The sequence below is a fragment of the Odontesthes bonariensis genome, chromosome 3 (genome assembly GCF_027942865.1).
Source record: "Odontesthes bonariensis isolate fOdoBon6 chromosome 3, fOdoBon6.hap1, whole genome shotgun sequence".
NCBI lineage: Eukaryota > Metazoa > Chordata > Actinopteri > Atheriniformes > Atherinopsidae > Odontesthes > Odontesthes bonariensis.
This window is the reverse complement of record NC_134508.1, coordinates 39,226,910-39,252,788: the sequence shown is the minus strand read 5'-3', so window position 1 is coordinate 39,252,788 and position 25,879 is coordinate 39,226,910. Positions and strand designations below refer to the sequence as shown.

At 41.1% G+C, this 25,879-nt stretch overlaps 1 protein-coding gene across 1 annotated transcript in view; it reads left to right on the top strand.

Annotated features, from left to right (window-relative positions):
* Window positions 1-3,816: 3,816 nt before the first annotated feature.
* Window positions 3,817-25,879, top strand: part of angpt4 (angiopoietin 4) — a 75,327-nt gene continuing 53,264 nt past the window's right edge. The window contains exon 1 of the mRNA XM_075461782.1: window positions 3,817-4,872. Coding sequence (XP_075317897.1) covers window positions 4,471-4,872 — 402 coding nt within the window. The 5' untranslated portion in view covers window positions 3,817-4,470. The remainder of the gene's footprint in view (window positions 4,873-25,879) is intronic.

Here is a 25,879-nt window from a genome sequence, read left to right as displayed (position 1 = left end):
CAGTTTTTCTTTTTTCTAAATGTGGGCAAACTCACTAAAACAAGCTGATTATAGCCTTTCCTGCTGTGTGTTTTAGTGGCCTTTATTATCAGTGCTCTAAAGGCTGCAAATTGCTCTCCTCCCAGAGGAAAGGCATGTCTCGACAACAACACAAAGTGATGGCATTACACTGCATCCTACAGGCTGCTTCTGGTGATCATGACTCTGTGATCATTAGGCTAGTTTACGGTGTGACTGGACCTCGGACATCAGTCCCACACAATGGGACAGAGAATAAGCTCACATAGACACTCCTTCTCAGTGACATGCCAAAGATTACACCATCTGTTTTTAACAAGCACTGCAATCCCTATTCTTTTATTGTTACCTCTCTGTCAACAGTTTCTGTTTGCTGTAGAGTCTGAAAGCTGTGTAGAGAGGAGTTGTTCCTCCAGCCAAGTCTTGGTGAAACAAATATTACCTTCCTGTTATTGCTTCTGCATTCTCGTCTGGGCTCCAAGCTCTTCCAGTTTATCTGTCAGTGGTTTGACATTTCTCATAACAATTAGGGGAAGAAGTGGTTCAAACCTTCTCTGCCTTTATCTCCGTTCTATTGCTTACCTCCATCCTCAATATCTACCATCAGAAATGCAGGCTTTGAACTGAGCACCGATAACAAGCTGTATGGACCCCCTCTTCTTCTGTCCGGAAGACGCACCTTCCAAAGAATTTCCATATTCGGTTGTTCCACCACAGAACAGCTTTCCACGTTGTCTCAGTCCATTTTAAATGAGCTTTGGCCCAGAGAAGATGGCTTTGCTTCTGGATCATGTTCACATATGGCTTCTTCTTTGCACGATAGAGCTTTATCCTGCATTTGTGGAAGTTATGCAAACTGTGTTCACAGACAATGATTTCTGGAAATGTTCCTGAGCCAATGCAGGGATTTTTTTTTTAATGCAGTGCTGCCTGAAGCCCAGAAAATTGCAGGCATCCAAGAATTAGTTTTGGCTGTGTCCCTAGATGTCTTTAGATTATCTGAATTTTTTTTGTTGTTGACATTACAAAGTAGATGACGAAATAGTCAGTCTTTGAAATTTTAAGTTGAGGAACAATATTCTGAAATTGCTCCCCAATTTGATTCCAGCTTTTTTCAGATTTCCTATAGTCAAATGACCTAATTAGTTGCAACATGCTCTTCCAGCTGTTTCTTTTTTTAGTACCACTAACTTTTCCAGCCTTTTGTTGCCACTTTGTCAACTTTTTTTGAGACATGTTGCCGCCATCAAATTCAAGATGTATTAGATTTGCAAATCATTGCATTCTATTTTCATGTACATGTACATTTTAGATAGCATTCAAAGTTTTCTGGAATTGGGGTTTTATGATTCCATAAGAATGTATGATATGAAGCCTACTATTCAGTCTACAGGCTGCCTTCCTTTTGACTCTTGTTAAAGTGTTTCAATCGGTGCTTGAAATATTGAGTTGTAGCTGGTAGAACAATAGTGGCTTATTGACACCTGCCTCAATCTTACGATTGCATTAGAACATCATGAAGTAACCTCATTAGCAGATGGAAGAATGTTCAGCATGTTGGAGGCTCCAAATGAATGAATCTAAGACAATACACTAAGAAAACAAACCACCAGCGCTGAGAAAGTCTGGCGTGGGAGCACCATAAAATCATACATTGTGGTAGTGCATAAGACGTATAAGAACAGAGGTAGTGAAAATGCTGTCGTCTGTGCCAAGGCCAAAACTAAAGTTCATCGTGCATTATAACTGTCGTACATGGGAAATTTAAATCCAGCTGGGAGTCCCTGACTCTCTTTTTGTCTTGCTCAAGCTCCCTTCTGGAATATACTTTTGCACGCTATTGTTTGTCAGTTTTTATTTTGCTGTGTCCTTTAGAGACATTGCTGTGCAGTTATAAACATTTCTGTAATTACCATGACTCAGCATTCCACTAGGTCTCATTTTTTAACTTCAAGTAATCAGTTAATACTCTTTAATCTTAAATTATGATTACAGCATGTGTATAGGTTAATGATTCATGTCTTAATAAGTGTTATATTACTATATATATATTACTATATATATGTATATATTTCTTATTCATCTTTATCTTTTTTTCATCTTTTATTAAGTGAATGTCATCCAGTAGGTGAAAGCTTGACTCAGAGATCACATTGCACATGCTAACTGTTTGTTACTACCTGCTACAGTAAAGGTTTACTGATGATGTCTTTAGTCTTAGTACAGTTGCATTTGTTGCATATTAGGTGATTTTGTCTGTGTGTGCTGCATTTAAAGTTGATGCTAGCAACCTCCCTCTGCTGGGACACATAAGCATCCTGACAAAACTGCTGTTGGAGTTTTGTGGTGACAGATTTAATTTTTGGTTTCTTGGGACACATTTTCCCCCTGGTTCAACTCTCCAGTAAACACATTGAGACATTAGGATATTGCATCCAACAAAACTTTTCTCAAACTTTTCTCCCTTTGAAAAATCTTCAAGAAAATATTCAACAGCAGGACTTGTGCAAGCTCTATGTATTTCAGTTCTGTGCACCAGGCTCTCTGTCCGCCCCCGTTCCCATGAGAATGATCTCCAGTTGGGGCAGAAGCCACTCACTGTCTAACCTTTCCTCCTCCCCCAAAGGACCAATTGACTAACATTAAGTGAGTGACCCCGGGACCGCCAAAAATTAAGATGTATGCGGCAGCAGTAACAGTAGACTAAGGTCAGGTCGTGCTGAAAATAAGACTGCATTTTGTCAAAATAAATAAGATGAGATGATGAGAAGAGGCTTTTATCACTGAGTCCTCTGTGACCAGCAGAGGATGGTGCAATAACACAATCTTCAACACAAAAACCTTCTGCCTGTTGTCACTTTAAGTTGAAATGTCAGTCTCGATACATGTTGGGATCTTATCTTCTTGTGCAAATCTGTAAGTGTGTCTCTTATCTTATGGCCTTTATCAAAGAATTTTATCTGTATTTGTGCCAGTTAACTTCTGCAGAACAGTTTATCATTGTACAAATAAACTCAATAATTGGCAACTCACATTGTCCCGCCACATGTCCAGCTTGTGTTTCATAAGCCTGGGACAGAGCCATCTCTCTGGAACTAATCTTTCTATGTATTTCCATGTAGAGGGAAGCACAGCGGGACAGAGGAGAGACAGTGAGGAGGTGTACCCTGCAACAGAGAGAGTCAGCCCGTTTTTAACCTGAAATACGTGGACCGCGTGGTTTGCTTTGGCCACTGATCCCCCACGATGCCTCAGAGCACAGCTGGATTTAGAGGACAAACTCCAGCTTCCAGTTGCCAACTCAGTGCAAATGACCATACAAGGCATCGGCATTTACTTCAGAAGTGAAATATCAGTCAGGCAAGAAGATTACAGCAACTACAAGACCTTTTTTAGATCTCTTTCTTCTTCTATCAATGTCTGTCTGTTCTCTGCATGTCAACAGTTAAGGCTCTTTTTATGCCCTCTTTCTGTTATCTGGCTATTCCTCTTTTTACTTTCCCTTCTCTCCTCTTTTTTAGCCCTTAATCTTCCCCTCTTTCTTTCTCCGGCACCTTCTCATTCCCTCTTCCCTTACTTTCCCCTCTCTTTTTCGTCCTAGCCCGCAAACTAGAGAGGGCACTCAAATAGACCTCCCTCAGGTCTCCTGTCCCTCCACTCCTCCCTCCTCTTGTTGGTCTTTTCTCTCTCCTCCCCTTACCCCCCCTCTTCTCAACCTCGCTCCTTCCTCCTTTTCTCAGCCAGCCCCAGATAAGAGGAGGCAGAAGTAATTCTCTTCAGTCACTTCTGAGGCTTAAGCCACCAGAGAAGGGTGGGAGGAAAAAATCATTTTTCTCACTTTTCAGATTTCTTTTATTTTTGGACATTTAAAGATAGAAAGTGCCATTCCATTAACCTTTTTACGACCTTCTAAACATCTATTTGAATTGCTCAGTGTCTTTTGATCACTTTCACGTCCTTTTGGGGCTCTCTTTTCCTTAGTTTTCTCCCCATCCAAAGTTTTTCCTGGGTGGACCTGGACCTTCACTTGACAGAATTTCAACAAAACATGAATGAGCTGCCCTATGTCAAGCCTATGGACCCACTCCATCCAATGCAAAGGTGATCACAAGGAACAAAGTTAAGACCCAGGATTGGAAAGTGAAGAGACACGTATCCTCACAACTAAGGCAGGAACAGGAGGAAACTAAGCGTGAGATCAACAGGTGTCGTTCTCTGCTGCTGTGTTTTAAACAGTGCAATCTACAGAAAACTGGTCTGTTGAAATTGACAGAGAACAACCTGAAGAAACTGCAGCATCTGACCTCATGGATTGACTGAGCACAGAGACTTGTGCATGCATCCTCTACACAGATGTTCTCCTAAGGTGAATTGGGGTCAAAGTGTAAGCAATCATCTCTTGACCCTCTCAGCTCTGAGAACACACACTTTGATACAGTTGAAGAAACTGTCATGAAAGGTTTAAATCTCAGCGGGTGCTTGCTGGGGCTTCTTCTGCTTTGGACCTTTTCAGCCGTCACTGATGCAGCCAGTGCTGCAAGTGCAGAACGTGGAGGAGCTGGAAGAAGCCAGAGGAGAGGAGGAAGTGGTGGCGTCAGCGGTGGAGGAGGTGCGGAGAAGAGGCGGAGGTTTCACCGCATCCAGCATGGTCAGTGTAGCTACACCTTCATTCTGCCGGAGCTGGATGGATGTCAGGGCGGAGGATCATCATCACCTGCCGAAAAATACGAGGGCTCCCGTGGTGGGGCGAGTGTTGTGCAGAGAGACTCACCTCCTGTGGATGGCGAGTGGTCAGCTCAGAAACTGCAGCAGCTTGAGAGCACAATGGAGAACAACACGCTGTGGTTGCAGAAGGTAAGCGACAAACTGCCTTCTCTGAAATGCACAACCTTCACATAAAGTTCGGTCAACAGTTGAAGAAAAATGTGTGTGCACAGAACATTGAAGTTTGCATCTTTACAGAGTACAGATGAAAAGTTTAAAGAATCCTCCCCGAAAATGAGAAAAAGGTAAACCTCTGTTGAAATTATGCAGAGGCTTTTATTTCTGCTGAAATGTTTTCCAAACTCTTCACTTTGTGACCGGGGGGGTTGGTCATTGAGTGCATTCGTTATGGTGGAATCAAAATAACACGTTGATTGTAGGCTGCAGAGAACAGGAGAGAATGACTGTGTGTGTTTTGCCACATGCTGTTGAAGGATGTCCCTTCTTGGTCTCTTTAACTCTTGAACCGATGGAACGCTGGACACCCAGAAACAAAATCAAGAAATATGTACAAAAATGTCTGAGGTTGCCTCAGCAGCTGAACACACACACACACACACACACACACACACACACACACACACACACACACACACACACACTGTATGTGCACACTTAGATTTGTGGCTGTGTGTGTGCTGATGCTAAAATAACTTTTTCAAATTACGATAAATCCAGATTTCTTGGATAAAGATAAAAGTTGTAAGAAATGAATCTGGATGAGAGTCAGCTGGTTTGAATCGAGACAAAAGCAGTGCATGTGTTCCCTGCTGCTATCCTAACAAACTATTGTCCTTTCTAAACTGTAGTTTCAGTGGAGCGTTGAAAGCACAATGTGTAATAAGAACCATTGTACAACATTTCTCATGGTCACACATATTTTCTGCAAAAATTGTTGCTGTACAAAATAGTTCATGTTAAAGATTAACTCTGAGTCTTCAGGCATACACATTCATTACCCACAACACATGTTTCCAAGTTTTCCACCAATCTAAACTTTTATTATGGTTAACCCCACTGTTGTTCTGTGTAGGCTGTAGAAAGACATGAAACATTGTTCAACAGCCAATTTTTTTCACCTGCCAGTGATGAATTTCACTGCGAGGCCCCTACTTCTCTGTGTGGGACCAATCAACACAGGTTTATTGACCTTGTTTCTTAAATGTAGAATTAGCGTAGTGCTTGTTTTTTAAGTTTTTTTCTCCACTTTAGTTGTCTGGTGATGCAAACATTGCACAGTCTATCTATTACAGTATCACCCACCACCAATTTTATTAACAATGCAACTACCGAGTCTATGCGTTATAGAGGAAATACAACAAAGAATGTCTTTGTATTAGTGCATACACTGCAAACAACTTATATCACCAGATGAGACTACAAATTCACAGCCACTCTGATGGTTGAAGCTGCACTCAATAGTCTAACACTGACCATGTATAGTGTTCACCATTATGCTAAAATTGACTAATTAGCATTATATAAACACAATGTCCATGCTGGCCTGCATAGATTTGAAGGGGCAACTTTTTGTCTCCATTTTGGTCCTGAAAACATTGTTGCCTTGTGGTAAATATGATAAATATGTTCAATGACTTTAACACATTCAGGGAGGAAGTAGAAACACAATAAAATCCTTTGCTGGCTTTATTGTGGCAAACTGCTTTATGTCCCATAACAAAACCATTGCTCAGAACTTTATGGAACTGGTATTGTTGGAACCATTTCAACGGCAAGATGAGAAGAAATGCTTGGTCATTTGTGTTAAACAGATCACAAAATGAAAGTTTGTATGTGCATGAATGCATTTGCAGAAACAATATGAGTCACTGTGACAGTTTATTTGCAGTAAGCAGTGTTTTAACATTGAACGAGCTCCTAGTAAGAATAAGTACCATGTAGATACAGCAGAGGCTTACTGGAATGTGATTATTTTTTGTCTTGACATTGAAAATGTCAAAGTGACTGTGAATGGGAAGTCAGTGCCACAACGTTGCACTCAAAGATGTTGAAATAGTTTACTAAATTAAGTTAAAACCTTGACCTGCTTCAGTGTCACAGGAGGAATGTAGGGATAAATCTTCTGGACACGTATATGTGTAATGATATTGACGATAATCCAACACAAAAGAGGACCGCAGTGGGATTGAGATGCCATGAGTTCCATGGGACCCATCACTCTTGCCGAAGCAGGCAGTTTTAGCGTTGCTGCAGATTTATCAATGGTGTTAGAATTAACAGATGATGTTGAAAGGAAGATTAACAGTACCAACATGAAGCTAGACAAGTTGCAAACATGTTTGATACTTAATTTGAACACAAGGGAAGGCACAAAATCATCTGATTTATATATGAATTGCAATCTGTGGAAGTGGGCGGCGATGGTCAAAGTTTGAACGGGATTTAGAAAATAACACACATTATATGTATTCTCCTTGCATCTCCTAATATGTTGTCATAGATTAGGGTTTTGCCTATCCACACATCCCCAACACCCCAAAAAACTTAATCTGGCTTTGAATCTCCTCTAAAATTGTTTTCACCATAACTGTGATTCTTCTTGGTCTACATTGGCATTTTACAAATAAACATAACTGTATACATGATGATTTCCTCACACCAAGCATCTATTTTCAGAAATGAATCTGTCGTAATGTCTGTGTCTCTTTTTCAGCAGCATTTACACAGCTTAAGTATCTGGAAAATGAGGCAAAACAGGTGACATTTTCAAGTAATAAAAAACAAATTGGTCACACAGAACAATTAGAGCACTCCTACAATTATCACACTCTGCAAACCATGAAATTAGCAGAGGTGGAAAGAGTACTGAAAAATTGTAATTAATTAAAAGTATCTTTACTTTGCCTAAATTCTACTCAGAGTAAAAGTAAAATTACCCATCTCAAAATTTACTTGAGTAAAAGTACAAAATTACTTCATTTAAAATGTAATTTGAGTAAAAGTTACTTAATTACTTTCAGTTTCTTAATGCAAAAAAGGATGAGTCATGAATCAAATTCAGTACAAGTTGTTTTAATCGATTTCGAGGTGTATTAAAGTTGCGGTCGGCAACTTTTTTTTAGTCATATTAGCTTGAAATGAAATTTCATCATTAACACAATAAACGTCACAGACTTATATTGCCTGTTCATTTTCTGCTCGGGTCTATGGGTGAGTCTAACTAAAATAAGAAAATAAGACAACTGCAAAACTTATGGTGCTGATGTCGTCTGGTAGTAAATTGTGCCAAAAGACTAGACCACACATGAATTCGGGTTTACTTCATTTCAAATATGACCACATTTGTGGATGCAACAAGTTGCCTCAAATAACTTAGTGGTTCTTGATGTTATTAGCCGTTTACCAGCAGAGGAACCTCACCTCAAGCTGACAAAGAAACCTTTTTAAAGTTTTAGGACAAACATGTTCGCCAACATTTGCTGACTCAAACTTTAAAGCTGCGGTCGGCAACTTTTTTTTGTCATATTAGCTTGAACTGTCATGGGATTCTGGAAGTAGAATATTAAATAGGCTGTTTAGGAAAAATAACGAAATCTGTAGCTCCCTCTGAAGCCTGTAATCATGCTTGCAAAAACCGAGCGCTCCCGGCTGTTTTTAACCAATCAAGTTAGGGTGGAGGAATCCTACCTGTCAATCACAGCTTGTGCTCACGCTGCTGAGCGTGAGTCTGCCCCAGCTTGTGTGCGCTCACACTGGTGTGAACTCACGTGCACAACCTCGTCCACAGAGGGGGAGGGGTTTGGGGGGCGATTCGGAGCTTGTTAGAGGTTGGGGGAGGGACCTGAAAGTTGTATCAGTTCGAATTTTCTGACTTTAGACTCGCAATTTTGAAAACCTGCCGACTGCAGCTTTAAAGAAGTAAGTCTGAAGTCGATGTTCTGAAAGCTGAAAGCTCCGTTTTGGCTGGCAGGCACATCTTGCACTGCATAATCACATTATTGCCTTTCGTGCGTTTGAAAACGAATAATAATTCTCTAAATTTGGCCACAGGTTTTTCTGGCTTTCGTCTCCTCCAGAATGTGTATCCTCTTCGTCTTAGGACCTTTCCTCCTCCAAAGTCTCCACGTCTAGGTTAGCAACAGCCATCTTCCAAAGCTCAGGTAGCCTACTAGATCCACCACACCAGATTATTTAACAATGGAAAGGGCGTGCGCAAGGCAAGGCCACGCAATTGACTTTCAGTTCCTGGACAGCTGTTTAAATTTCTGCCCGCAATAAATTTTTCACCATCAATATTTGTTTTACTCAGTAACGTGAGGGGTTTCAAATGTAGCGAAGTAAAAGTACTTGGGTCAAAATGTACTCGAGTATAAGTAAAAATTACACATTTCAAAAACTACTCAGAAAATTACAAATTACTCATAAAAAGTACTCAATTACAGTAACGTGAGTAAATGTAATTTGTTACTTTCCACCCCTGGAAATTAGAATCAGGGCTTCCAGATTAGGTGCCAATGATTAGATCGTCCTTAGGAACTGACAGGTGGACCCCATCTTATCTGAACCTCTGACATCAAGGGTCAATTATTATCTTTGCTATTGAAGGGTGTGGTGTGATCATGCCAAGATCTACAAAGCTCTCTGATGTCTTAAAAATTCTCTGGATGCCTGGAATAGGATTTAAAGATCAGATTTTGAAGTAATAGATGAAAGAACAGAGCATTTGATGTAAAAACAATCTCCAAGAAGTTCAAGATATCTGCACAGAATCTGCAGGTAACTCTTTCAGTTTTGGGTGTCAAAGTGCATGGGTCAAATTGTGCTATGTGAGCAACATTGCACAAGAGACTGTGAGATCTTCTGTTAAAAAGTAGAAGCTGAAACTTTCAACAGGGGAACAATCTTCAAATCACAAACAAATCTACCAAGCGATGGCTCAGAAAGAACCAATGGAGGGTTTATGGAAAATCCTTTTTAACGCCCAGATTTGAATGTCATTAAAATGTTCTGGGTGATTTGAAACAACTGGTACATGCAATAAAACCCTCAAACATGCAACTGAAGGAATTGAAGTGGTGAGCTATGATGCAAAATAGCAAGAAGAATTTATATCTTCTAAGGAAGGGGCAATTAGTGTCTGAGACCAAGGATGTAATTGCTTTTTTCCACCAGAGAATTTGACACCTATCAGTATTTTTGTTAAAAAAAAACAAAAAACTGAAAGAGCAAAGTTTCCTTCTGGTGTTGTGCAAGTACATTATATTAATAAGTTGGCAGTTTCCAAGTTGATGCACTTTTTTGCTTGTCCTCATGTAAAGAAAGGCATCTATTTCCATTAATGTTCGACAGCACTCCGCTAGCTCTGTCAGCCTAAACTCCTCGGTCACCCATGTGGAAAAACTCATTGTTCAATTGGCTGTCATTAGTCTTTGCTTCTTTGCTTACAGTTTTCAAACTGGCAAATCCTCTGACATTCATATAAATTGTGTGCAGCAGTGGGGATCAAAGATAGAAATGAGATGAGGTAACGCAGAAGTCTTTACAGACTATATACAGACCACACAGCATATTCCTGCATCCCTTTTGTACCCCTCGCGTCCCCTGACAGTTTAAATCTTCAGTCAGACTCCTGCTGATGTGCAGATTGAAGTGATTTAAGTGCAGCAGGTGATGTTGATACATTAAATGAGATTAGCGAAAGAAAACATTTTTAAAAGGAAGGAGTACCCATTCATCATCATTTGTCGTTTAAATGTTACAGATGAGAGCAGTTGTGTGAATAATTCTTGTGTTTCAAAATCATAACTCTTACCAAAGGAATGCTGGTTTAGCAGCACATGTTTTCAGCTTGTTGCATATGTTGGCTGCACCTGTCGTGGCTTCAAGTAACAGTGAATTATGTCTTGAAAAGGAAACTTTACAACTTTCCCGAGTTATCAAAACTCACATAGTTTTAAACTTGGCTAACACCCCAACAGTTTAGGAAGTAAGTAAGTTGCCTTAAAATTTGATTAAAAAGAAGTTGTTTCACCTGGCTTTTAGCCTATGTGTTGATGTGGGCGAAAAAGATTTCCAAACTTGAAACCAGTGCGAGGTACGGTGGATGCTTTTTTTTTTACATTTATATTAATGTAAGTCAAATGAAAATTGGATAATTGTGCTGTAAACTGCCCAAATGAAAATTGCTGTTATGATCAACGGTCCAAAACCACAAGAGAGAAAACAGGAGCTGAGATGTTTCAGACAGAACGAGAGAAGAAGTTATGCAGGAAAAGAAATGTGATGTTAACACAAGAGCATGTAAACCTTGGATACAAAACTGAATAATGTACTTATAAACACGATTTTTTATATGTGACCCAACTTTTTGAACAGGCCACTGTTATCTCTCGCCTCAACAGTCCTAAATCCCCTTCTTGCAGTTCAGCCACAGTGAAACCTCTACAGTAGGGTCCATCACGTGGCACCACTGGCTACCCTTGGTTGCCTGAAATAAATTCAAGTCACTTCTGCTTGCCGACAGCTGACCTCCACAACTGAAGCTGGCCATTTAAACTTATAGTCATACACACTTGTGCTCTTTCTCCTCTCAGAACCATTGTCAGGTACTGCACAAGGCAGTCTCAGTCCAGGCTGTTCTTTTTTGTCATTCCACGATGGTACAACAAGCTACCAAACACCATCAGAGCGAAAGCATCCCTCTCTACCTCCAAGAAAAAACGAATGCAGGATACATGGTTTCTACATTGATGTGTGCAAACCACTTGAGACTCTATAGCTGCGTGCATGGTCCTATACATAGAAAGGCCAGCGGCTTCATACATGGGCCATTCACCATCTAGATGATGCAGACTCAAGCAATTGCCTGACTCCTGCCTGGGGTAGGCTGCGTCTGTACTGTCTTTTGGGTCAGGTATATAACCCCTCCCATAGATGGGCATGTAATCTGCACTACACTGCAGGGATATAATTCATCTGCAAAGTCTCCTTCAAGCAAGCATCCATGTTCTTCTTCTCCTCTTTTTCTTTGAATCCAGGTGCATCTGTGCATGCTCAGTCTGTGTGATTTTAAATATGTGGAATATATGTGAGTTGTAGTTTGTCCGAGACATTTCAGGACTGTGTCCTCATTACACTGCAGTGTTTAGCGTAGGTTGGCAATTTACTTGTGGTAGTGTGTGGTGCAGCTATAATCAAACAATGTTCCCTCACATGCAGGCAATTAGGAAATGTGAAAGGTATCATTTAGCTTAAGTATGTGAGCCACCAGTCCAAATTAGTTCAAACTTAGCTCTACAATTCCCACAAAGTCTGCGGTAGATAAGCTTGATTATTGTTGTGAAACACACACGTATTGATCCATGGACATAGAGAGATTCCTGGACTTGCTAGGATTTATTAATGTTTATTGTAAGTCTGTATGGTGATTTAAATATAATCTTTACTCTAACAATATTCTAGTCTTTGTTATACAGAGCAATGGTCTCTGTTCTTTAATTGGAGTTACATTCAGGCAGCGTAATACATTCATATCATTACTGAAGACGAGACTACTACCATGTAATTGTTGTTTAATGTGAATTGTTTAACAATTTGCAGATTAGTGACAGCAGTGGACGAGTGTGTAGTTGTGCATCGTAAGTGACCAATCACAAACATGTGATATTGTGATAATGTCATTGTTACGCTTGTCCACATGTTTAGGTGGAGCCTGCTCTTACAGCTGGTGTACGTATGGTGTCACCTCTCCAAAGAAAACTGCAAATCCAGCTTTAGACTTAGATGAGAAAATAGCCATTTTCCACAGTCAAGTAAATGTAGCTAAATAGCTAATGATTGTAAAGGCAGGGGCTAAACAAGGCTATGTTAGTCTTAATTTTTCCTTCAGTTTTGAGGATTTTAAATGAAAGCGAATGCACCTTTTTTTTTTAGATGTTGCTGCTGTTCTGTTTCACTCCTAAACGCTGCCAGTATCAAAGTGTTCACCTGTGCAATTTGAGGAAATAAAACCCGTCCTCAAGATAGATTTCTTCATTGTAACAGTTTGATGCAAATCTCCTCAGATTACATTTGAACATTACATGGGTTTAGATACATTCCAGTGTTAATGGAGTGTGTACGATTCTCATTATTCCTGCTACCCACCACAGTTGATTTCTTTATTGTAGTAGCAGAAGGAGGGATTGAACTACTCTCTGGAAAGATGTTAATCTTTCAGAGTGCTTCACCGGATTAGCCCATTGAGATTTTACCAGCACTTTTAACAAGCCGTGTGTGCGAATGTATGTGTGTATATGTTAGGATATTGTGTATATATGTGCCTGCATGCAAGCATGTGGGTGAGTTGGGGTGTGATTACCACCCACACAGTTAAATCTCAGAGGAGACGTGGGTCAGATCCAGAGCTGAGGTCTGCAGCACCCTGACAGGAGACAGAAGGCGACCTTTCACCTTTGAAATTCAGTCAGGGTCAGCTGACAATTAGATAATCAGCCTCTCTCTTTCAGAGCATCAGCTCATGTTTACCAACTACACCTTTAATGCAATTCAGATGAAAGGTAATACTGTTACCTCTTTTTTCTTTAATCTTTTGTTTTAGTCTCAGATTTTTTCTCTTCCTTTCTGTTAAAAAGTAACATCTAACAAAGTTCAATCTCCCCAGAGATGACAGAAAAGCCTGATGTGTCTCAGTGTATTTTATTACTGTTCATGCAAGGAAATGAAATCCTTGTTTTTTTGTATTTTTCCAGTCAGAAGTCAAGCTTCTTTGCAGTTGAAGCCTGGCCACAATTTTAATGTAAGAATAGCATTACATAAATAAATGAAAATAATTGAAACAGGCCAAGAAAACTGTCATCGTCCCTGTAGAAGATAAAATAAATCCAGATGTGAGGTAGAGGGTAATTAATTCAGCTGCCTATAAAAGCTTTATATTGATGATAAGCAACTACTGTGTTATTACAACCTAACCAGATTTTTTTTTAAAAGGTGACAATTAAATTGCAATCTGACAGCTCAAAGGAGTTTGTTCATTGCAACTGTCAAATTTTGGCAGAGAAAAGCACAGTTTCTTTAAAAAGCAACCACTTCATGAAGCTTAGCTGGTAAGTACCAGAGCTGAGACGGTGGGTGAACAAAGATAATCTCATTTTAGCAATGATTTATCCAGAAAAACGAAAAACGTACCGGTGCTTTTCTCTGAGCATGGACAGTGATGTCTGAGAAATAAAGAATGCATGAGATTTTTCATATAGAGAAAGAGAAATGTACAGTAAACAAAACTGACAAAGACTGTGGGCTATAAATAGCAAACTCTGTTGACAGCAAACAAAAGTAGGAATTTGTAAATAACAGAAAAATTACTCTGAGCAGAGTTTACGACAGATCCACAGCTGTCTCATGTCTAAGTGATGGTGCAGTACAGCAATCCCCAACCCCCTTAACTGAGGCACAGTATTCACTCCATTTGTTCGAATTCTTCTCGGTATTTGTGTTTCTCATGTGGTCACTGGTGGCAAATGTTCTTTCTCAGGGCTCAGGAAATCACAAATCAAATTTTCAAGCCGAGGTCATAACTTTGGTCAGGTCGCAACTACAGAGGAGATGACTGTGGCGTTTGTGGGGCTGGTTTACCCGGATTTTAAGCTGCAAGAGTAACAAAAAAAAAGAAATTTGAAGTAGTGAGACAGCAATAGAATAATATCTTTTCAAACTTCTTCAAAGCTTCTTCAGGAAAGTAAAGAAAAGTGGCAACACTGCCAAGGCTTTTTAATAACAGGCATCTTCTGCAATATTAGCCAATTAGCTAATCTTCATAATTATAGATTTGTAAGTTGGCCAGTACACACTGTTAAGCTGTTTGAATTTGAAACAGTATCGGCAGCTTCTTTTGGTTTCATATTTATAATAAATTCCTATATAAGCAAAGTAATTAAGAGGGTATTTCTGTAGTAGCAGCACTATCGTGCAAATATGTTTGCCTCAGGTTTTACCACTCACTCAGTCACAGTTTGGTTTCATGGGCCACTGTGGCCTCTGCAGCAGTTTGTGGTTTTCAAGAGAGACGGTCTGTAAACAGCAGAAAGTGAGGTAGTTAACAGGGGGCTTGTTTAGTTTTCTGCCAAATGACTGACTTCAAATGGACCCGTGCCTAAGAGACTGAGGGAGAGAAACAGGAAAGCCACTGTGGTTTGATCACAGCCTGGCTATCAACTGCCGCTGCTACAATACAATGCTTTGATGTGGTCAAAGGTTGTGTTGATGATAACCCTCTGTGGGGAGACAAAAAAGGACAGAAAGACAGCAGTAACGTTAGAAAATCTGACAGGATAAGATGGAGAAAAGTCTTTAAAACTCAAAACACAAGAGGTTTGCCTTGGAGTATGAAAAAAAATAAAGGTTTGAGGTTAAGTTGAACATATTTTGGAAAATATAAAATTTTATGTTGAGAGAAGCCATAAATCTAAAAGACTTAATGTATTGCTCATTCTGAGCTAAGTTACAAGCCTGTTTATGATGCTTATAAACAAGAAGAGTGAAAAAAACACAGCTAGTAAATCACAATTTAACTGCAGTGGACACTGAGTTTCATTTGGTTACAACAAAACATCAACTCTTGCCTTTCAGTGAGGATAAAATACGTTTTATGTTAAAAGTTATGCAGAAAAGACAAATGAAAAAACATAAGAAAAAAGTTCAGGGGATGTTTAACGTAGGTGTTATATAGATGCTTACTGAGAGAAATTCTAGAAATTGAAAACACTCTGTATTTTGACTATTTTTTGTAAAATATTAAATTACAACAATTATAAAAGGATATAAAAATGAATTATGATAATATCCAAACAAAAACAGAAACTGAAAGCCTGAAGTCACATGACAATAGTTAAGTTTCCATCAATGTTTTTTAAAGTGTGAATTAGAAAAGGAAAATGTTGTTAGAAATTCCATTAGAGCAGTGTGAAACACGTCGCCTACATGACTGATCACATGAACGATGATGTTCTTGGAGACCTCTTTCCATTTTCTCTCATATACAGTTTGTTTTGTTTGTGACTTGTTATAAAGTTTTGCATTCAGTTAATGGCCAATACTTACAGCCAACTTCTGACGATGCTGATAATGTGCAGCTTACAGTAGTTTATTCACTCTAATCCATGTAGTCTAAATACGTCTGATACTCCCATCCATCCATCCATCCATTATCTTCCACTTGTCCGGGGGTCGGGTTGCGGGCTTGAGCAGAGAAACCCAGACGTCCCTGTCCCCGGCCACTTCCTCCAGCTCTTCTGGGGGGACCCGAGGCGTTCCCAGGCCAGCCGAGAAACATAGTCTCTCCAACGTGTCCTGGGTCTTCCCCGGGGCCTCCTCCCAGTGGGACGGGCCTGGAACACCTCACCAGGGAGGCGTCCAGGAGGCATCCTAACTAGATGCCCCAGCCACCTCATCTGACTCCTCTCGATGGGGAGGAGCAGCGGTTCTACTCCGAGCCCCTCCCGGATGACCGAGCTTCTCACCCTATCTCTAAGGGAGAGCCCAGACACCCTGCGGAGGAAACTCATATCGGCCGCTTGTATTCGCGATCTCGTTCTTTCGGTCACTACCCACAGCTCGTGACCATAGGTGAGGATAGGAACATAGATTGACCGGTAAATCGAGAGCTTCGCCTTCTGGCTCAGCTCCTTCTTCACCACGATGGGCCGGTGCAGAGCCCGCATCACTGCAGACGCTGCACCGATCCGCCTGTCAATCTCCTGCTCCATTCGTCTCTCACTTGTGAACAAGACCCCGAGATACTTGAACTCCTCCACTTGGGGAAGGATCTCATTCCTGACCCGGAGAGGGCATTCCACCCTTTTCCGGCCAAGGACCATGGTCTCAGATTTGGAGGTGCTGATTCTCATCCCAGCCGCTTCACACTCGGCTGCGAACCGCTCCAGTGAGAGCTGAAGGTCACGGCCCGACGACGCCAACAGAACCGCATCGTCCGCAAAGAGCAGAGACCCAATTCTGAGGTCGCCAAAACGGACCCCCTCAACGCCCTGGCTGCGCCTAGAAATTCTGTCCATAAAAATTATGAACAGAATCGGTGACAAAGGGCAACCCTGACAGAGTCCAACCCGCAATGCGGATCCTCCTCTCCAGTACCCCCGAATAGACCTTACTAGGGAGGCTGAGGAGTGTGATCCCCCTGTAGTTGGAACACACCCTCCGGTCCCCCTTTTTAAAGAGGGGGACCACCACCCCGATCTGCCAGTCCAGAGGCACTGCCCCCGATGTCCACGCGATGCTGCAGAGGCGTATCAACCAAGACAGCCCTACAACATCCAGAGCCTTGAGGAACTCAGGACGGACCTCTTGCCACCGAGGAGCTTTTTGACCACCTCGGCAACCTCGGCCCCAGAAATGGGAGGCCCCACGTCCGAGCCCCCTAACCCTGCTTCCTCATCGGAAGGCGTGTCGGTAGGATTGAGGAGGCCCTCGAAGTATTCCCCCCACCGACTCACGACGTCCCGAGTTGAGGTCAGCAGATCCCCGCCCTCACCATACACGGTGTTGATGGTGCACCGCTTTCCCCCCCTGAGCTGCCGGATGGTGGACCAGAAACTCTTCGAGGCCGTCCGGAAATCATTCTCCATGGTGTTCCCGAACTCCTGAGTTTTTGCCTCAGCAACCGCCGAGGCTGCGTTCCACTTGGCCTGTCGGTACCCATCAGTTGCTTCCAGAGTCCCACTGGCCAAAAAGGCCTGATATGACTCCTTCTTCAGCTTGACGGCTTCCCTCACTACTGGTGTCCACCAGCGGGTTCGGGGATTGCCGCCACGACAGGCACCGACCACCTTACGGCCACAGCTCCGGTCGGCCGCCTCAACAATGGAGGCACGGAACATGGCCCATTCGGGCTCAATGTCCCCCACCTCCCCCGGGACATGGTTGAAGCTCTGCCGGAGGTGGGAGTTGAAACTCCTCCTTACAGGGGATTCTGCCAGCCGTTCCCAGCAGACCCTCACAATACGTTTGGGCCTGCCAGGTCTGACCGGCTTCCTCCCCCACCAGCGGAGCCAACTCAACACCAGGTGGTGATCAGTTGACAGCTCCGCCCCTCTCTTCACCCGAGTGTCTAGGACATACGGCCGCAAGTCCGACCACAAAGTCGATTATCGAGCTGCGGCCTAGGGTGTCCTGGTGCCAAGTGCACATATGGACACCCTTATGCCTGAACATGGTGTTCGTTATGGACAGTCCGTGACGAGCACAGAAGTCCAATAACAAAACACCACTCTGATTCAGATCGGGGGCCCGTTCCTCCCAATCACGCCCCTCCAGGTCTCACTGTCATTGCCCACGTGAGCATTGAAGTCCCCCAGCAGGAAGAGGGAGTCTACCGGAGGAGCACTCTCCAGTGCCTCCTCCAGGGACTCAAAAAAGTGTGGGTACTCTGAACTGCTGTTTCGTGCATAAGCACAAACAACAGTCAGGACACGTCCCCCCACCCTAAGGCGGAGGGAGCCTACCCTCTCGTCCACCGGGGCAAACCCCAATGTACAGGCGCACAGCCGGGGGGAAATAAGTATGCCCACACCTGCTCTACGCCTCTCACCGCGGGCAACTCCAGAGTGGAAGAGAGTCCAACCCCTCTTCGAGGAGGCTGGTTCCGGAGCCCAAGCCATGCGTCGAGGTGAGTCTGACTATATCTAGCCGGAACTAATAAGCTGAATGTACAGGGCAGAGTGTCATCCTGTCACTGTGCATAACATTAAAGGAGATGGAAAATAAGAAAAGGATACATGGTAATAAATCCAGACATAACTTTGTATGTTATAGCTACACTATTTCCGTACACCAGGATACAAATGCTCTGTAAGGACACATAATATTTTATGAGACCATGCTGATATGACAGATCACCTGGGCTAGCTCTGAGACAGATACAAATACAAAACCTCTTAATGTGACACAATGTTTTGAATAAAAAACATTTATTCTGTGGTTCAGTATTGATACTGGCATGATATCAGCAAATACCAATTGTTTAAGAACGTGAGCATATCACTGTGTTTTGTGTCATTAAAGCTGCAGTCGGCAGGTTTTCAAAATTGCGAGTCTAAAGTCGGAAAATTCAAACTGATACAACTTTCAGGTCCCTCCCCCAACCTCTAACAAGCTCCGAATCACCCCCCAAACCCCTCCCCCTCTGTGGACGAGGTTGTGCACGTGAGTTCACACCAGTGTGAGCGCACACAAGCTGGGGCAGACTCACGCTCAGCAGCGTGTGCACAAGCTGTGATTGACAGGTAGGATTCCTCCACCCTAACTTGATTGGTTAAAAACAGCCGGGAGCGCTCGGTTTTTGCAAGCATGATTACAGGCTTCAGAGGGAGCTACAGATTTCGTTATTTTTCCTAAACAGCCTATTTAATATTCTACTTCCAGAATCCCATGACAGTTCAAGCTAATATGACAAAAAAAAGTTGCCGACCGCAGCTTTAAAGTTTGAGTCAGCAAATGTTGGCGAACATGTTTGTCCTAAAACTTTAAAAAGGTTTCTTTGTCAGCTTGAGGTGAGGTTCCTCTGCTGGTAAACGGCTAATAACATCAAGAACCACTAAGTTATTTGAGGCAACTTGTTGCATCCACAAATGTGGTCATATTTGAAATGAAGTAAACCCGAATTCATGTGTGGTCTAGTCTTTTGGCACAATTTACTACCAGACGACATCAGCACCATAAGTTTTGCAGTTGTCTTATTTTCTTATTTTAGTTAGACTCACCCATAGACCCGAGCAGAAAATGAACAGGCAATATAAGTCTGTGACGTTTATTGTGTTAATGATGAAATTTCACAAGAGTGCACCTCCTCACTGGCAGCTCAGTAACAGGTGGTATTCATCATGTTGCAGTGAGCATTTTATGACAAGTTTGTGGAGTTAAAAGAGTTTTCTGAAATTAAATTGTGGTCAAAAGTAAGAGAGCTCCAGGATAGAAATACCTAAAATGTTCCAGGCCCCTTGTCAATAGGGCAGAAACACCTGGTTTGTGAACTGCTGCTGTGTGCTCCATCATCCTTCACAACTATACATCAAACAGCCCTGACAGCACTAATAACAGCATAATGACAGCCATTATCTACCAGTCAGCCTCCTTATGTCTGCTGACACAACTGCTTACAATTCAGCTCTTATTCAACCACAACAGGATTTTAAATACAAAGTTTAAAGTGCAATACAGTGTAAACTAGAAAGCTCAGAAGGTCTTTAATTATGAAGAGGAAAAGCAGAACCCCCTGTGGTAGAAGTGAAAGTTCTGGTGGCTCTTCTAAATTCTAACAATTTTGGTTATTTCCATAGTTTTAGCTAAAGAGGCAGTTTAGACCTGAGATTAAATGCATGAGACAATGCAGTCTTGTAACTAAATGTATGCACGCACAAAAACAGAAACATGCATATTCATTCTTTTTGTCTGATTTATAAAGGTGTGCATGCATATAGTTATCTTTTATAAAACTCAGTCATGGTGAAACTATATGCACATGAATGAACCATATTTCTACTCCCATTTTAGACATGAATGGAAGCAGACACCCCCAATTTTACCATTTACATAAACACTATTGTTTGGACCAGAACCTTATTGACATGATAATGAAGCAACAGCAAAAGAGGAAGCATGGTTTTACTGAATGTGAAACTGAGACACTCATGAGTAAAGTACAGGAATGTGTTTTATTTGATGGCCTTAGTTTGAGAATCAAGAACAAATAAAAAAACTGATGAATGAGATAAAGTAACAGAAAAGAACCCTGAGGAAGGAAAAAATAAATGATTGGTTTACAGACAAGAGGAAACGCGCTTTAGCTCACACAAAGACAGTATCAGAGCTGCTGGCGGAGGACCTGCAGTCCTGTACGGTATATACAGCCTGGGATGGAGATGACCTGGAGGGAGACTCAGTATGTTTGCTTAAACAGTCTTTAGAAGCCTAACTGGGTGTATGCAATGAATACGCAGCTGGCTTCTGGTATTACTTGACATTAATAATCAGAAAGTGTATGTATGTTTCTGTAAAATCAGGAATATATTCAGTGACTGAAACTATATCATTATTCAGGCATCAGTGACTTTCACAGTTACCAGAGTCACTTTCAAGCTGTTGCAAAAAATGTTTCCAACATTTCAATAAGCCCAGTGATGGAGCAGATGTCACTGTCATGCTTAATAGTTCATTTTGCAGTGGTCTTGGATTTGAATGCCTCACCTTCTCCAGACATACCACTGGTCAATGAGGCCAAACATCTCCATCTTTGTCTCATATGGCCGTAAATCTTTCCTCAAGCAGGCTTTTTCTTGTCCCATGTGGTCAGCTGAAGGCAAGCTTGAAAGTGTTGATTTTGGAGCAGAAGCTCCTTTCTTGGACAGCAGATTCTCAGTTTATGGGGATGTGCAACTGGCGTGTCTGTAGACACAGCATGTGTTCCAGCAGCTTGCAGTTCTTGGGAGACCTGTACTTTGATGGGTCCAGGTTGTTTCTGACCAAACAAAGCCGTTCTGTCCAAACAGATGGTGACAGTTAGGTCCGCTTCCACAAGCTGACAAAGTCAACACCTACCACCTTGATATTGGAAACTGTAGTTGTTAAAAAATGGCTCAATGAGACATTTCTATGACTGTTTTTGTAAGATCTGCGCAAGGAAAGATCAGCTGCCATAAAAAATTATTACAACAGTTTATTGAAGGAAGAATCAGATACTTAATCTAGAAAATATTGAAATAAAACATCATAAATCATTTAATCTTAACCACTCAATGATCCCAAAGAGGTTTGATCTCTTCACCTGCTGAACAACTTTTCTAACTGAAGTGTCCTTGAGCATGATACTGAGCAGAAAAAAATTCTGCTGTCTGTTCTGATCTTCACATCTGTGTTTTTAAGCCCTTCACAATGTCTGAGTTATTGTTTCTTCATTTTTTCTGTGAGTTTACTACTCTGTCGGGAATAATTATAAAATTATTATAGTGAACAGAAAGCAGGATGGGACTTTTTTTTCAACCACAGCCGTATGTTTTACTGTGTTTCATTGAGATCTGCAGTGACGAGCTGGAAGTCTGTTGGGTTGTATTAAAACCACCTTGTTCGAATGCCAGCTGGCTGAAGTGCTGATGGTTTATGATCTGACAATGTAGGAGTCTGACAATCCTGTGCTTCTTTAGTATTTGTAACACGAAGACATGAATCATTGTGAAAGAGCAAACCTCACTTCTTAGACTTTTTTCTCTTTCTGAAGTTTAATTGTATGTGCTCTTATGTGAAAGAAATATGATTTAAGGAGGCAATAAATTGCAAAGCATAAACAGGATCATAAATGAAAGAAATTAAATACATAAAAAGCTATATTAACTCTGGGAAAAACGAGCGTAAGTGTTTCAGTTTTTTCTTTTTTTATATACGTGCTGTATAAGTCCATGAGAATGTGACTTTTAGATGTGCATCATTCAGAAAAGAACACATTTCAGACTCCAAATAGGAGGTTTCTATATCTCCTTGAATTGTCACTGCTAAATTAATGTTGGTAACCACCAGAACAGAAGAAAACCAGCTAAGCAACCAAGCTGTTGAATCCTGGAAGGTTAAGAAAGTGTTCAGATTCTGTAGTTAAAGAAGGGGTTCAAATAAAAGATGTTCCAACATGATTCTTCAGTTTGTTTCCCTAAGAATGCTGTCTGCCACATCATCCCAAAACCATCATAAATGCTCAGGCTCATCCACTCTAGCATTGGCTGAGCTGAGATAATTTAATTTAGAAGTAATATTTAATGGTTTGCTAACTAGTCTCAAGGAAATGATGCAGCTTTTGATCAATGATAATCAGCTGCAATTAATAATGGCCATAATGCTATATACAGATAGAAATTGTCAATTTAAACAACACAGATGTGTGTCACATGTTTTGAATCTACAAAACACTTTGAACATGAAACAGAATCTTACTGAATCCGAAATAAACTTTTTAAATCCAATGAATGTATCATTTATGTGAACATGAGTCACAAGCACATTTACCAAGATTAAGATCAGATTTATTGTCATGCATACACACAAAATCTGTCCTCCGCTTTTAACCCATCCAGGTTGGCACTTGTTGACACACCCATACACAGGGTCTCACGCTCAGACAGATGCCATACACTGGAGCGGTGGGCAGCCATTCATAGCTCAAGGGCATCTCGGCCGTGGCAAGAAGGTCTGACACCCCTCCAACTGTCAGTTCCACCAATCTTCTTGAGTGGCAAGAGTGGGAATCGAACCGCCAACCTTCCGGTTATTGGATGACCAACTCAAGGTTACTTCCATAAACAGAAGACACGACAAAGGAAATGTTGATCAATCCACTTTTGTTTTTAACCTTCCAAGTCTCACCATATAAGTGATGAGCAGATTTGGCTACTAATTTCATAGATAATAATCTCACAATCCACGTTTGAAAATTGTGAGATGACAATGTATCACTCGGCTGTTGTTTTGTGTTTGCTATTACTCACATTACATTAATGAATTGTGATGCACTAATACTAAAATGTTTGTCACTACATTCATTCTAACCCTGCACAACTACTTTCAATGCTTAACCCAAACCAGAGAGAGAAAAAAAGTAAAAAATTACGAGTAATAGGAGTGAAATGCAACAACACTGTGCAAGACAATAACTACAAGCAAGACATGGAACGTGGACGTCATCACTTGGGAACCAATATGGAGAGTTAGGATGTCAACATATTGATGAATCGAAGCTGCAATCTGTTTAACAGATAAAGGAAAATGTGGTCAATTTTTTAGCCTTTTTGCACTGTGGACCAATGTAGCTATTTCACTTTTTCTCCAGAGAGGTTTTCTCTGTGACGACCCTCTAACATCACACTCATTCAATCACCCAACCAAGACCAATATGCACTCACTGGTTTTAATTTTGACAACTTAAATGCTTAATTTTGTGATCTTTAAACACTTTTTCAATCATAAACAATACTGATTTTCACATCACAACAACATAAAGACTATAGTATCCTGTGTTTCTGCACCTACTTGTATTGCCCATGCTTCTGGGATATAATTGTATTCCCATGGTTATGTTAAAATGACTTGCATCCCTTTTAGGAACAAAAATTAAAAACCTGGGACATGGATCATTGAGGATTAGGTTTAGATGAGTGATTAAGGTTTGACAAGTAGCTATGAGGTGCCACCAGGGACATAAATCAGAATTAACTTCCATATACACATGTGAAATTAAACTCTTCCACCTCTATACTCAAAACCTTGCACAAACACTAGTGGAAAGCTCTCACATAAACTAGTGAAAACTTTGACCTCTTATATAACCTACTCAAAGGCTCTCATACGCACTACTGAAAAGCTTTCATATAAACTAGTGAAAAGCTTTACCTTTCATATATACTGGTCAAACCTCTCAAATTCACTGGTCAAACCTCTCATATACACTGGTCAATAATTATTAATTAATTTAATTAAAAGCGAAGAGTGCAGATTAAATACTTTCAGGTGTCATATGCACAGCTAAATAGAACTGTTTTCAGCCTGGATTTAAACATAGTCAGACTTGAGGCCTGTCTCACATCTTCTGGAAGACTGTTACAGATTTTAGGAGCATAGAACTGAAACGCAGCCTCACCTTGTTTAGTCCTGACTCTGGGCACCAGCAGGAGACCCCTCCCTGAGGTTCTCAGAGTCCGAGTCGGTTCATATGGCTCTAACATGTCAGAGATGTACTTTGGCGCTAGACCATGAAGAGACTTGTACACAAGCAGAGCTGTTTTAAAGTCTATTCTCTGAGCGACAGGAAGCCAGTGCAGAGACCTGAGCAGTGGACTTATATGGTCATATTTCCCGGTTCTAGTCAGGACTCGTGCAGCAGCATTCTGGATGTACATAACCAGTAAGAATTAGATAGAGAATCAGTTATAAGCATTAAAGCTCTTCAAATGGTGATGGTGACAGCAGCAACAGGAAAACCAGCTGCTGAAAGTAAAAGAGCAGCGAGTGCATCGTTTAACAGTGCAGCTTACAGTAACTCACATGGTTTTAATAAAGAACTCAGTCAATTATGATTGCAAACATGATCTGATTTCATGCTGCACACGCCGGAATTAATAAAATGAGTTGGTAAACTTTCAAGAAGTTGAAGAATTTAGGTGCTGACTTATTTAATACTGATCCAAATGTCTGCTCTGAGGACGCATTTCCGATCGGTTTAATTCATGGCTAACCTCAGTGAAACTTCTGCGTCCCAGAAACAACACAGTTTTTGTATGTTGAGTAATTTTAATGTTTTAATGTGAGGTGAACAGCGAACTATCTGAATACAGTGTGGCAAGCTTTTTGCTGTAGTACATAAGTACGTGCATACATATACATACTTTTTTTTTACAATTAGCACAAAAAACGCACACCTTTTTTTGCTCTTCTTTTCTCATTGCCTGCAAGAAAAATAGATAAATAACAAAAATGCTGCGTTTGCCGTGCGACCACATGTGGTTCGTTTTCAAACCTGATTACTGAAGGCTTGAAAAGGATGAAAGAGAAACAAAAGTTTCTTTTATAGTGGGAGCCAGGTTGGACCTCTGTATCAGTGCGGCTGATTACTGGACGGTTATCAAAACAACGAATTTGACTGCCTGCCGAAAAGAAACACATCAAACAGGCTGGCAGAGTTGCAGGGGGGAAAAAAGGAAGACAATCTTTCCGGAAAAACTTTAAAGTCACAGAATTAAGACTAATCAGTTATTATGTACTGACTGCTCAAGATAATCTGCAAACCACCTCTCATTTCAAAGTAAACAAGCAAGAAATCATTAAAAGCTTACATGAACTAACCTGAATTTGGTGTTACAAGCTTATAAATCATCACATGGGTTCGAATGAATTGATCTCAACACTTGGAAAGACAAAAACAGGAAAAATTTCAGGAAGATGTATTCAACTCTTCTGAAACCGTTTAAAATTTCTGCTCTGCTTTTCTGGTCTGTTACACTCGCTGTAATTATTAATTATTAATGTGGCAACCAAGTTGAAAGAGTGACAGGAATCAGCCTTTTCCGAACAACTCTGAGATGATGATGGTAAA